Source organism: Typopeltis vanoorti, chromosome 8, assembly GCF_054136105.1.
Source record: "Typopeltis vanoorti isolate ZY-2024b chromosome 8, IOZ_Tvanoo_1.0, whole genome shotgun sequence".
NCBI classification, from domain to species: Eukaryota; Metazoa; Arthropoda; class Arachnida; order Uropygi; family Thelyphonidae; genus Typopeltis; species Typopeltis vanoorti.
Window position 1 is genome coordinate 25,484,235 of NC_143556.1, and position 14,300 is coordinate 25,498,534.

The 14,300-nt window shown below is 35.6% G+C and overlaps 1 protein-coding gene across 2 annotated transcripts in view; it reads right to left on the reverse strand.

Moving 5' to 3' along the window:
* Positions 1–14,300, reverse strand: part of LOC150103862 (pseudouridylate synthase TRUB2, mitochondrial) — a 106,159-nt gene that overhangs the window by 26,639 nt on the left and 65,220 nt on the right. For both annotated transcript variants that reach the window (XM_090396565.1, XM_090396566.1), the window contains exon 6: positions 12,517–12,589. In XM_090396565.1, the coding sequence (XP_090252691.1) occupies positions 12,517–12,589 (73 nt within the window). The remainder of the gene's footprint in view (positions 1–12,516; positions 12,590–14,300) is intronic.

Genomic DNA, 14,300 nt, shown 5'->3' on the forward strand with positions numbered 1-14,300 from the left:
TTAAAAGTCTTTCTTGTATCAACTATAACAGGAATTATATAAAAGTTTTGAATTTACAAAGGCTCTGTATCTCACGTTCATTCAAAAATCTTTCACTAAAAGTTCTATGGCAATTCTTTAGTCTCAGATCTTCTTCAGGAAATTTTGGCTCGGCTGCATCTCATTAGGAACGTAGCGGGCTGTGGGCTCATTCAGCTCCGGCAAAACGTTACTCTTCCTTGGCGAAAAGAAAAACTTATGGGCGAAGGTGCTTCTGGAAATTTGCCTTGCCTTTTCTCCTCTGCTTGGGCTCGCCGAAAATGCTTGGATGACTGCCTTCTTTTTCTGCTGTTTCAACAGCTAGATCTGCCGCCAACTGATAACTGGATCCCTCTCTGGCCTGGAAACTTTTCTCCGGCAATTGGAACTCTTCCTTTCAGCAATTTGAAACTTTGTCTGCGGCCTAGAAGTAGTCTCTCTCTAGCAACATCTCAAACCGAGAAGCTCCTTTCTGGAAGTGGGAAACTCCTCTCTCAAGCAACGTGGATCAGGGCAGCGACTCTGGATCAGGCAGCCCTCCTCTCTGACAGCAATTCCCAAACCAGGACTCCTGCTTGCTTCAGTCCCTTTTTATTAGGCCTCCTCTAAGACTTCGCATGAAGTTTGTCAACCCCCAAAGAATCGGTATGAGTCTTTCATCTTAAGTTTCAAGTTCAGCATGCCTTTTGTTCTCCTCCGCTTTCTTTTGATTGTAAGTTACTGGCCATCGGAAAGTTGTTTGAACTCTTTCTGACTGACTTCGGAGATGTTTACACTTAGAGCCTGCAAGCCTTTCTCATATATACAAGTTTCAATAACAATCTTTCTAATGCCACCATGTACAGCTTCAGTGACAAAAACATTGCCTTTGTTTTTAACACGCTAACATATTCTTATTAAAGCAGTATATACAGTTAGCTTCAAAGTTATTTACAAAAACATCTAATACAAACTATACCGAGACAAAGTTTATTTTTTTACAATATTCACATGGGACTTAACCTAAGTAAAAAATCAATGTAATGTGCTTTGGGATATTTAATATTTAAGCTACAATCGAGTTTTTACACTGCTTATAATCGTATTCACTCGGCTTGCTGTTTGACTTCCACTGATCCAAATCAATTCATTTACCTGGACTTATAAGAAAATTACTGATTTGACAATTTTAACGAAAAATAAATAAACAATAGCAATACACTTAAAGCAAATTAAAAATAATACAAAATAGTGATAAATAAAATATGTTTTCAGTTTTAATTAAATTTGCAAGTAAGGAGGAATACACAAGAGATCGACCAAAAATCGCTCCGCGATCGACGGGTTGAACACCCGTCATATGGCATCCATGTCGAGGAACATGGTTCCTGTGAAGGCATTGTGCAAAGAATAGGAAAGTGATCGCTTCCAGACGTGCATTGACATCCCATGTGAGCAGTGAAAGAATGGAATAGGAGCAGATTGTAAGATCTATTGCGAATATGAGCGGGTAGGCAAATGGGAGAAAGTAGTGAGTCTATTATTAAAAAGAGAGAGGTCGTTATTGTCAAGGATTTTTTCAACAATTTGACCTTGTCTGTTTGTGTTGGCACTACTCTACAGAGTACTGTGACCATTAAAGCCACTCATAAGAAGTATGGGTTCAGGCAGTTGAACGATAAGGTTATCAAGATCGATTTCATTTAAACTCAGTACTCGGCAGTAAATAAATTATTTCCGTGGGAAGTGTTCATCTGAAATATCATCCATAATTCCCTTACTTCATACTAAGCACATTGGAACATGTGCAGCTGCTGCTCAACATCCCTTCACAGTGCACCTTGAAACCAACAGAACAAGTTTCTTTTCCTTCTTGTATCATGGAACAGTCTTTTCCCTGATGTGTTTCTCAAGGAATACAATATAGTCTTTTAAATCAAATGTAAACAAGTTCCTCCTTCCCCAATCCATTACTCATATATGATACAAATGTACTATAGGTTGATCAACAACCTCTCATGTATGGGCCCAACATTTAAAAAAAATACTATACATGGGCAAATCACTACTGCTTCCAGAGCAGTATTAAGTTGGACATGATAGAATGGATTATGACTGCCTACTAGGATAGCTACTCCACCACCACCAGTTCTCTCCTTGCAAAAAACAGTGAAATTCCTTAAGATAGGTTCCTCACTGGATCTTAAGTATGTTTCCTATAGACAGAAACAGAAAGGTTTGTGTTTCTGTAGCAAATTCTTGATATCATCAACATTCTGGCAAAACCCATGACAGTCCCACTGGAAAAACTTTCCTATTGTTTTGGCTTTACAGACTTGTCTGGCTTTCGGGAGGTTGAGGGCTTACCTTTGTCAGGTTTATATTTATCGATTAATCAATTGTTTTGTGGAAACATGGACAGCCAGTGTCCATTTCTCCCTCTGGTAAAATGCTTGATAAATCTGATGTGTCAGGATCAGTTGGCAAGTTTAATTTACTTTCAGTGGATACCAAAGTATCCATTTTTTTCTGTGAGGGTGTCTGGTGGTTTATCTTTAATAATATCTGTCATAATTTCTTTTGACAAGTGGATTTGCATCGAATGGAACCATTTTTGAAGTTGTCAGTGGAGTAAGACCATAGTTCATGCGACTGATGTGCTTAACAGAGAAGCACCTGCGACCATAAAGTTCAGGTATGGTGAAATTATATGCATTCTGATATGATATATTTTGTTCTGTTTTAATTTTTGTATTTATTTTCATCTTTCCACTTCTGACATGCATGAGAGGAAGCTGGATGATCTCTCTGACAGTTGAGACATTTAGCTTTTTTTTTTTTTTTTGCAGAGTAAGATTTCTTATCATGTTCTTTACTACCACATCAGGCACAGGTGGTAAAGCCCGCCAAGACAGAGACAGGAAGTTTGAGCATGCCCATCTTTCAGGCATTTAAAGCATCTTTCTGGATTAGGGATGCATGCTCTAACAGGACAATTGATATACCCTACTTTTACATATGTTGAAGGATTAGGTGTATCAAAAAGAAGGATGATATTCCTGGTTAGAACCAGGTGACCATCCCTATGTATCAGGATGCATATCAAACTTGTCATGCCTGATCTTTAAAACTGACAAGTTTGATATGCATCCTGATATCAAGAAGTTTCTGATGAGGAGATATGTTTCTGAACATATCTCATCAGAAACATCAAGGAGATCCCATTCTGACATAACTCCTCTACAAGAGTTGAGTGTTTTATGAGGTGTTAACTGTGATTGGAAAGTGATACCAATCTGATGTTGCTCACATGTTTCCACAAGGACATAACCAGAACATAATTTCTTAACAGTTTTGGGAGATCCCACTAGTCCTTCTAAACCCTTTCGAAAAAGAAGGGTGACATTTTCTCTATTGGTTTTTCACCTGTTGCATGGATGATAAAAAAAAAATGGTACATTTAAACTACTATGATATATTTCTGTTTCTTCTGTTACCAAATGCTGTGTCTACAGTATTAGTACTTCATTGGGACTTTGTTAGTGCCCCTGGAGCATTTGAGGATGAAAAACTCATACTCAAGGGAGTTTTTGGTTTGGCACCAGAGCTTCCCCCACCATGGGGCCACACATAGACACGCGCTAACTGTGCTTAGGAGTGGAATGCCAGAGCTCACCCAGATGCTATACCAGCACCACAGCAAGCCTTGGATCCTGACCCAGACCATTTGGTGAGATCATTACTGCAACATCGTTGATCCTGGCTGGGCCATCCAGGACTGCCTCTCTTGCTGAAACAGAGACTAAAGTAGTGCAAAACTACCATGACCCCCCCCCCCTTCTAGACGTTTAAGGATCGCACCACACATAAGAATGGCATTGGATCCCAGTGATGGTGGTCTGGAAGAAAGGATGGTAAAAAAAGACTCATAACTGGGAGGTTCTCCCACCAACACTACAAACAGGTGACCACAGGGAGGGGCCAAAATATTGGAAATATTAAATTTTTTTAGTTAATATATCAGTGTAAATTGTAATTTCCTTAAAAAATAGAGATTTCAACAATGTGTTGAAATCTGTATTTTTTCACTATAGTACATTTTTTTTATCTCCCAAGTTATGAAGTTTCATTGAAAAACATAAGGAATATTCGATCAAGAAGGGATATTTGTGGAACTAAAAGGCAGGTGATTATGACATGCTTAGGAAGAAACTTAAATCTGTGTGCAGGATAAGGATGCTGGTGGTGCATGGGATATAGTTAAGGGTCATCTAGAGGAAGCAGTATTTTGTTGTATACCTAGGGTAAGGAGGGTTAATCAGGTAGGAGCTAGATGGATGAGTAATATCATTAAGCATGAGCTGCAGAAGAAGAAAATGCTGTAGAAGGTATATAACGAGAAAGGCGACCAGCAAACTCATCAATACTACAAAGATTAGTCAAGAAAGGTAACCAGCATGGCAAAACAGACTAAAGGAAACCCCAAAGAATTCTTTCGTTATGTGGCAAGTAAGAGGAAAAATGACTAGGAAAGATTAATCTTAATGAATGATGATGGTCACGAGGAGAGAGAAGAGGATAAAATAGTCGAGTTACTGAGTGACCACTTTGCAAGGATATATCACCTTGTGAGGTTACTGCTTTAACCTATGTGACAGACACTAATGTGGGAACAGAGGTGGATGAATTGGAGGTTCTAAGGATATTGCAGAATCTCAATGTAAATACAGTTGTGGAATTAGATGGGATTTCAGCTTGCATTTTGCAAGAATTTGCAAGGGAACTGGTAATGCCTTTGACTAGGTGCTTTAAATCTCAGCTCTGGTAGAGTTCCTAAAGAGTAGAATGAGGGCAAAATAATTCCCTTGCATAAGTGAGGTTCAAAGACTGCAGTAGCAGATGATAGACCAATCAGTATCTCAAGTGTGGTGGTAAAAGTACTAGAAAAATTGGTTAATAAAAATTTTAAAAAATTCAAGAATGAGTAGATAAAAATATGATACAGTACTATATGAATGTCAACATGGCTTTGTGAAGGGCCAGTCATGCCTTAGTAATTTACTAACTTTTTATAATAAAGTAACAGCTGAGTTGAATAAAGGAAATGGCTATATGATGACTTTGCAAAGGAATTTGACAGAATTCTACATGGAACTCTGTTACAAATTAGAACATATGGGAATAGATGTGACATTGGTTAAGTGGATAAGAGGGTGGTTGCTGGACAGATATCAAAAAGTGGTATATAGAAGGGGAAGAATAAAAAGATACTTAATCTAAATAAAGCAACAAATTTACATGAAAACCAAAGTAATAAACTTCACAAATATTTTATACTGAAAAAAGTACATCATTGATGTGTGGAACCACACGCAAATCGAAGAATAGGAATACAAGGCATATACAACCATAAAGAAAACTGACAATAGAGAAACATGTCAAAACTAATTAACATATCTGACTCTTGTATTTAAATATCCTTGATTTTTCAAGAAAATGTGTGAAATTTTTAATATGGGCTGTTAATAAGCATGAAAGAAACTTAGCAATTCTATATGTGGGAGAGTCAATACAATTCACAGCGGATCTTACTGGACGAACAAAAGTTTGGGAGATTCTCATCTTATGTACATATTAAAAATAGTTATAGTATTATTTGTTTTTAATATTAATTTCTAGCACACAGCATCCATTTTTAATTAGTAAACTAATTGTTCTATGCACTTTGCATTTCAAGTTTTTCCATTTGGTTATACTACAAATTAAAGATAGCAAGAAATTATATATTTGGTTTAATCCTTTATCCAAGTGTAAGCAAACAAGTTTGCACCTGAACTATTTTCAGGACTGGGACAACTCGTATATAGAAGCTTATGACTTCACATCACTTGCCTTAATAGCCCATAATGCAAAGCACATATCCTTACGGGTGATTGCTATGCATAATGGGAAGGGTCACTACCCAGACCGGTTTCGATCTTTATAGAGGTCTCATCAGTGGGAGCCAGACCCAGAGGTGATACCACGGTTGAAGTAATGCAAAAGTCATATTTTCATATTTCATATTTTAAATCTAAATGAGATATCCAAAGATTATGGTATGATAATATCAACGGAAAAATCAAAAACTATGGCCTTTAAAGGACAAGATCCAGCAAGAACTAAAATAGTAATAGATAACAAGATCTTAGAACAGGTGAATTCATTTAACTACCTAGGAGGTATGATCACTTATGAAAATGAAAAAGATATAAACATAAAAATTGCAAAATATTTAAAAATAACAGGAGTAATTAACTCTATATTTAAACCAAACCTAGTTCAAAAACAAACCAGGCTAAAAGTATACAATACATTAGCCCTACCGGTCTTAATGTACGGAAGAGAAATCTGGACAATAAAACAAAAAGACAAACAAAGATTAACAACAGCAGAAATGAAGTTTATGAGAAAGAAAAACTGCAAAGTATACCCTATTTGATCACAAAAGAAACGAAGATATCATGAAAGAATTAAACCAAGAACCAGTAATAGAAAAAATTAAAAAATATAAACATAAATGGATGGAACATGTTCAAAGAATGAAACCAGAAAGATTACCAAAACAAGCCTTAAAGTACAAGCCATTAGGAAAAAGAAAACCAGGACGTCCTCTTAAACGATTCAACGATGACTTCTAAAGCCGGAACAGGCCATACTAGGCCTAAATCCTTGATACGTATGATGATGATATTTTCATATACGAGTTGCCAAAAGCTGTCACACTTTATTATTGAAATACTCTGGATTAGAGATAGTTGTTGCAACTATGTGGGGGCATTCTTTTCTCCAAGGCTATTTGGGCCACGTGAAACCTGTCCTCCTGTTTTTGAGGCTAATCCCACCCACAAAAGGTTATTTGCAACTTATAGCACATTTTGTAACATGAGTAGGCTATGGATTTTATATATATTTGTATTTTTTTAAATTTATTTTTTACAAGTCTTTTACAAACATAGAACTTTTTCGAGCCACTTCAGGCCTCCAATAAGCTGGGAGGTGATCTCACACCAGACAATTAAATTCATTAAATTCATCTCCCATCTAAAAAAATCACAAACATCCTGTTGTCCATATCTCACTTCCATAGGCAAATACTTGAATAATGCATATTTAATAATGTATATACGTAAATCTCCTAACAGGTAATCTTTATCAACCAAGGTGCTTTGTTTTCTTATGTTATTCTTCTATGTATTTCTTTATCTTGTTTGTTCTTAAAACTAACTGACTGACCAAGGTAAATATAGTTTTCCATAATTTCAATACAATTATTTGTTAATTTTAGTTCATTTGATCTGAATTGTCATCAGTTTGGTTATAATAACCAAATAACCTTTTTTTTTCCTGCTTTCTCTATCAAAATTCATTTAGCATTTCCTAAACTTCTTCCTTATTTTTTGCTAAAAGAGCAATGTCATCTGCAGAACATAAGTAATTGAGATTTTTTTTCCATTGATGCCAATTCCATAGTTTTCCCATAAGACAATATTAAAGACTTCTAATGTAGCAGAAAACAATTTGGGTGATAGAGGATTTCCTTGTCTTACTCCTCTCCCAATACCAAATTTCTTTCTCTGATGTTCTAACTTTATACTGGCTGCTGAATTTTGATATACAGTTTTAATAATCAGATATATATATTTTGTTGGAAAGGCTTGTTGTTTTATGCTATTTATTATTTCTGACTGATATAGAGAATCAAAGGATTTTTCAAAATCTATGAACACTAAATACGCAGGAAGATTATATTTATTTGCTCTTTCTATTACTTAAGTGTGGATATGAGCTATTGTAGAGAATCTTGATATCATTTATATGATCAAAATCAGTTACACTGTGTACCCAACATTCAATGCATAAGTAATGTTTTTTCCTAGTGACCAGTATGGCAATCACCCTTGGTTACACAAATATTTTGTTTCTTCTTCAAAATTTTACGCCATAAAAATTGTCTTATCATGCATAATAAAATCTGTATTATTTTAATCATCCTGTATTGTAAATTTTGTCTATTTTAATCATCCTTTATTATATTCTAAAACTATCCATATGTATTGCCCAATATTGCAATTTTGCAACTTAATCAAAACTTGCCATGCACCTTTCAGATCCTACCACATGCAAATATTCAGGGAGTGTCTGTGTATGTCTGGTAGTAAAAAGTGAGATGTGCCCCATGTTTTGCACTGTACTCTATGTCAAGATGCCATGTTCAGCTGAACTGACAGACTTCCAGTGTGAGATAGCAGTTGAGCGCCACATTAGTGGTCTTCTGTCTGTGACACTGCTACCTATCTCAGTATGCCAAAATTCACCATAGCTTATGTCATTCATAGATGGAAAAGATGGTGTTACAGCAGGAAAACACCCTGAGAGGCTATCAACACTCATTAACCAAGATTGACAAGCTCTGTCTCGGAATGTTCGAGTATCCTGCACGTCATCAGCAGCAGACCTCAGTGAACCTGGAAAATGCTGCAGGTACATCTGTCAGCACTAGAACTGTCTTCAGAGAATGGCATGCCTTATCACAGCAGAGCTGCTGCAAACAAAATAAGAATCCCCCCCCCCCATCAATGCCAAATGATGTTTGGACTGGTCTTTCACACCATTCCTGGACTGTAGATGACTGGTCAAGGATTCTGTGGAGCAACAAATCACATTTCAAAATGTTTCACTCTGATGGTGTCATGTTTGGATTTGGAGATTACCTGGAGAACAGTTTTGGCAAGATTGCATCATTCCAACTGTCAAGAATGGTTGAGGCTCAGTAATGGTATGGGTGTGTTTCAGTTGGATGGGAGCTTGGTCCATTAGTGGATGTGCCCAAAACAATGTATGATGGCTACCTGGACAACTTCATGCTTCGACACTGTGGAAGTACTTCAACAGTGACCCTTGCATGTTTCAGCATAACAATGCTCCATGCCATACTGTACTGTGTGCCCAAAACTGGACAAAAAATCATTGAAATGTTTGACTGGCTGGTGCAAAGTCCAGCCCATCGAACATCTTTGGGGAAAATTAGAACATCGAATTTGCTGCAGACAATAGCAGCTGTATTAGCAATAGGGGAGTAGTTTTGTGTGAGGAATAGAAGAATATTCCTGTTGTGACATATCAGAAATTGGTTGAAAGCATGTCCTAAAGGGTAGCTGCTGTCATTCAGACCAAAGGTGATCCCACTTGGTACTAGAAAGGTAATTAAAATGCATTATTTTGACCACAACTAGATGTCTAATACTTTTGTCAACATAGTGAATCTTGTATTGTACTGTATCATTCCATCTGTATGGCATGTTAAATAATTCAATTCAAATGTATTTACTTAAATTATTAAATTTAAACTTCACCATGGCATCTTCATAAACACATGAAATATGTATGCCATATAAGCACAAACAACCAGAGGGCAAACACAGACAGACTGCAAAATGTCTTTGTTGTTGGCATATGAGGTTTAAGTTGTGCATGATGGAGCAGTGTCTCTGAAATGGAAGGTGACAGTGATATGCCTCAGGATTCTGTTCTTGGACCCTTGCTGTTTAACTTATTTGTTAATGATATTTCATGTGAATGGACTGGGGATCTTCAAATGTTTGCCAATGAATGCAAGCTATGCAGTATTATCAAGATGTTAATTCTCTACAGGAAGATTTGAATAGATTTTGAGATTGAACAAATGAGTGGGTTTGTAGTTTTAATATTAACAAATGCAAGGTGCTACACTCGGAAGTGTAGTTGAAGTGTTGATGGATCTGTGCTTCAGGAAGTGGGTGACATTCGGAATCATGGGATCATGGCAGAGAGCAAACTAAAGTTACAAGTGGCACATTGCAAGGGTTGTGAAGACTGCACATCATATTGCTACTAATGCAGTACTACCTCATCCTCATCCCTACACTGACATGTAGATGGTGACTGTACAACCCATTGGTCAGACCACACAGAGTATTATGCTCAAATTTTGTCACCTAGTTGTCGATTTGGAAACACCAGAGAGGATCCAAATAAAAATGACCAAAGTGATATTGGGACTCCAGACTGTTGGTTATGCAGAGCAGTTGAGAGATGGAGATTGTAGAATTTGGTTGATAGAAAGAGGTGATATAATAGAGATCCTCAAGTTAGTTAAAGGATTTTAGCAGATTAATAGAGAAGGAATTATAACGAGTGGACAGTAAGATGGGAAGAACAAGAGGTGATTCCTGGAAGCTGTGTAAAAGATGTGGTGAAGAAGGGTGTGAGGAGTAGATTTTTAACTTGAAGCTTGGTTGGTGAGTGGAACACACTGCTAGAGTGCGTTGTGAATGCAAGGGAATGTAAATGATTTTAGGTTCAATAGGTTAGACATATTGCTGGTTAAGTGGGCCTCCCACAATTAGTCTGACTCCAGAGAGGTTACTGTAGTAATAATACCAATAATTCCTTTTTCTTTCTCTTACTGCATAGAATTTAACAAAATCTAGTATTTAGGATCTCGATTAAAATTTGTCATTTCAATTGAGGCAAAAAAATTGAATAAATAAATAATAATAACAACCAAACTGTTGAGATAATATATGAGATTGCTATATAAAAATATAATTATGAAATGCAGCATTTTATAATTTTCTACCATAATTTCTTCAGTTGTTATCTAAAAAGATTAGGATTCACCATATCCATCAGTTTTGAGAATGTTCCATGTTTCTGCTACCTCTAACTTAGCTGACAAGAAAGCCTAGAAAATGTTCTTCCTTGCATCCTTGAGGATTTGAATAATCCATATTTTATCAACCAAAGAGAATATATTAATGTTGTGAATATCTTACAAAAGTATCTCTTAGTAAAGTTTTCACTTTATACAAAATGCAGTTGACCTTTGAACAACACAGGGGTTAGAGGCACTGACCTTTGTGTTGTTCAAAAATCTGCATATAACTTTTGACTCCTCCAAAAACTTAACTACTAATAGCCTACTGTTGACTGGAAGCCTTACTGATTACAAAAACAGTCAATTAACACATATTTTGTATGTCATATGTATTATATATATTCTTACAATAAAGTAAGCTAGAGAAAAGAAAATCTTATTAAGAATATCATAAGAGAAAATATATTTACAGTACTGCACGAAGTTTACATCGTCTGTTTATAAAATGAATCATCTGTCTGTCAGTACTTGCATCAGTATTGTCTTATATGATGCAAAACATTTTTGCATCATATGTTTTACGTATTACTAACACCAGACATCAAAAATTAAAAGATATGAAAAAGAAATTCATATTTATTTACAGGTATAACGATTTATGCACTGATAACAAAGAAGCCACAATATGATTGCTTTATAGTAGCCTAGCCTATTTTATTCTGATTAATTAAATTTAACTAATTAATAACAACTAATTTCATACGGTGATGATTTAATACTGCATCTTTACATTTGCTTACATTTTTCTCGACTGTGAATGGTGGCATGTACGATTCTATAAGTGTTTTTGTGTATTAAGTTTTGATAAATCTTAACTTTTATAATAGATCTGTGTATATTTTATGGTAGTAAATGATAAAATAGACTAGTATCTACATATATTTTATGAATTCATGAGATACTTGACTCTTTCTTAATTGTTATTTCAAGGCTACAAGGTTCACTGCGAGTTTTTCAAACTGTCGCAATCTCCAAAACAATCATCAAATACCTGACATGTACCCTCAAGGGGTGTACAGGATATGATAGTACTATTATGAAAAATTTACATCATTACTAACTTCCTAACTACAATTTTCCTCCAAATCAGTCTATTACTTGTCAAGACTCCAATATTATCATTATCAGATCTTATATTTCTATCGTCTAAGGCACATTGTACCGTATCAATCCACCTATATCTTGGTCTTCCTCTGGGTCGTTTTCCTGCCAACCTGGCAGAGAACACTTGTTTTGCTAATCTTTCCTCACCCATCCTGTTTAAGCGACCATACCACCCGAGATTAGCTCTGCTAACACATTCCTGGATGCTAACAATGTCAAGTTCTTTCCTAATGTCCTCATTTTTAATATGATATTGTCATTGATGTCATCTGTTCACGCCTCTAATCTTTCTCAGGACTCTCATATCTGTGGTCTCTAGTCTTTGGTCAAGTGTTTTACTTCTCCAAAACAATTCAGTATATTTATCGAAAAAAATTCATGTATAAGTGGACCTGTGCAGTTCAAGGGACAATTCTAGTTTAATTCATATATATATATATATATATAGTAATCTGTACTATTATCTATTACCAGAAAGACAAATCTCTTAATGGTAACAGGATAAGACTGAATTCTGGAATTTTATATTTAGAAAGAAAAATTCAATAATTAAAAGAAAGAAATGGGAGTTTGTTATACCATTCACTGATGGCATAATTAGTGACACTCTACTGCAATTAGAAAACATTAATTTATGATTTTATTACATTATATATTTTACATAAAGTATGACTAACCTATATGCCTGGGCTTGATGAGCACTTTGAACACTTGCCAACATCCGATCAAGATTTTCCCGCTTAATATGATCTGTACATGTGTAATTAGAAAATGGTATAATTTTTCCATTCATATATGTATAATTTCTCATGAAAAGTACAGGCAACCCCCATATAACACAGTACTTCTGCAAGACAGTTCACTCTAACAAGGAGAATTGTGGCAATCCTTGCACAACATGGTACTCAGGTAACATGGTTCCTCTAACCTGCAAACACCTATCACGTGTTTGCAGGTTAGAGGACTTGGGAGTATTTTTGAGCTTTTATGTGGGGAAACTCCTGCTATTATGATGATGAGAGAACAGAGCACTTGGGAGTATTTTTGAGCTGGGGAAACTCCTGCTATTATGATGATGAGAGAACAGAGTACTTGGGAGTATTTTTGAGCTTTTATGTGGGGAAACTCTTGCTATTATGATGAATATAATTTTTCAACATTTCCATTCTTTTTTGTGAATCCCTGCTGCTGACTTGTTAGCTGTTATGAAAAAAAAATATATATTGAGATATTCCAGTGTCAGGTTTTGTGCTACTGAACTTGTGCTTGTTTAAAATCATTAAAAATTGTGACTTCAAAGCTAGCAGTTCAAATATGAGTTAAGGTTTTTGTAAGGTTATTTTGGTTTTATTTGATTGTTTATAATTTTTCCAGGTGTGTATTACTAAACTTTGTTCTTAAGTACCACACTGGAATAATGTCTTTGTTGTGAATTCCTATGTTAAGAAATCTCCACAATGTGAAAGGAGGCATTTGGTTCAAAGTTTTGCTTTGCTTTAATATGCATAATGAAAGTAAAAAGCATCAGTCGAAAGAAACTATGTTTCTCTAAATATTTTGGATCATCTTAAAAAAGTATTACATGTTGCAAAAAAGCTTAAATAAAGTAATCCAACCACAAAGAAATATGAATACATAAGTAGAACTGCTGTTGTTACATTACAGGATCTTCCATTTTTGCGAATATGATAACTTGTCCATGAGTGCCAATAACTGAGAAAATGGAAAGGGCACTCATGATTTGGATTGACAACAAAAGTCAAAATAGATCCCATTAGATGGCAATGTAAATAAACAAAATCATGCTATTGGCTTTTCGAATATAACCTCTCCCTGCTTTTTTTGTACCATGAGATTTTATAAGAACCTAACTACTATGTTATATGAGAGTTACCTGCATTTTAGAAAATCACAGTATATTTTTAATAGATGAATAACAGAGTAATTTACTAAGAAAAGTTTTGGGGCAGATTCTTCAAAGCAAGCTTGGTTGCCAGCTAAGTGGATAGCATACCACTTTCTACCCAACAGACAGTGGGCTTGAATCCCACCATGGGTAGGAATGTCTGTAAATGGCTTTAGGTGGTAGATCAGTTCCAATGTAAGACCACTATTCTGTTTAATTAGAGGCTCGAAATAGATTTCCAAGTGGCAATGTGTGGCCTGAAAAACAAAATTTCTGGATTATTTAACCTTTAGCTTACCCAAAGTACTAAGTGCTAATAATGTGCTGAAGATTTACAAATTTCATGGGTGGGATTTTCATAATATTATTATAATTTGACACCTCCAGGGAGTCCAAAGACTCATTGGAAAGCAGTCAATGGACATCTCCATGGGCAAGGTACATCATGCCATGTAACAAGACACATGTTTGTAGCCAGTATAAATTGGAGTAATATGATGTTCCTAAGTCAGTGCAACTGTCCGGGTGAAATGGCTGTGAGAAGGGAACTGATAG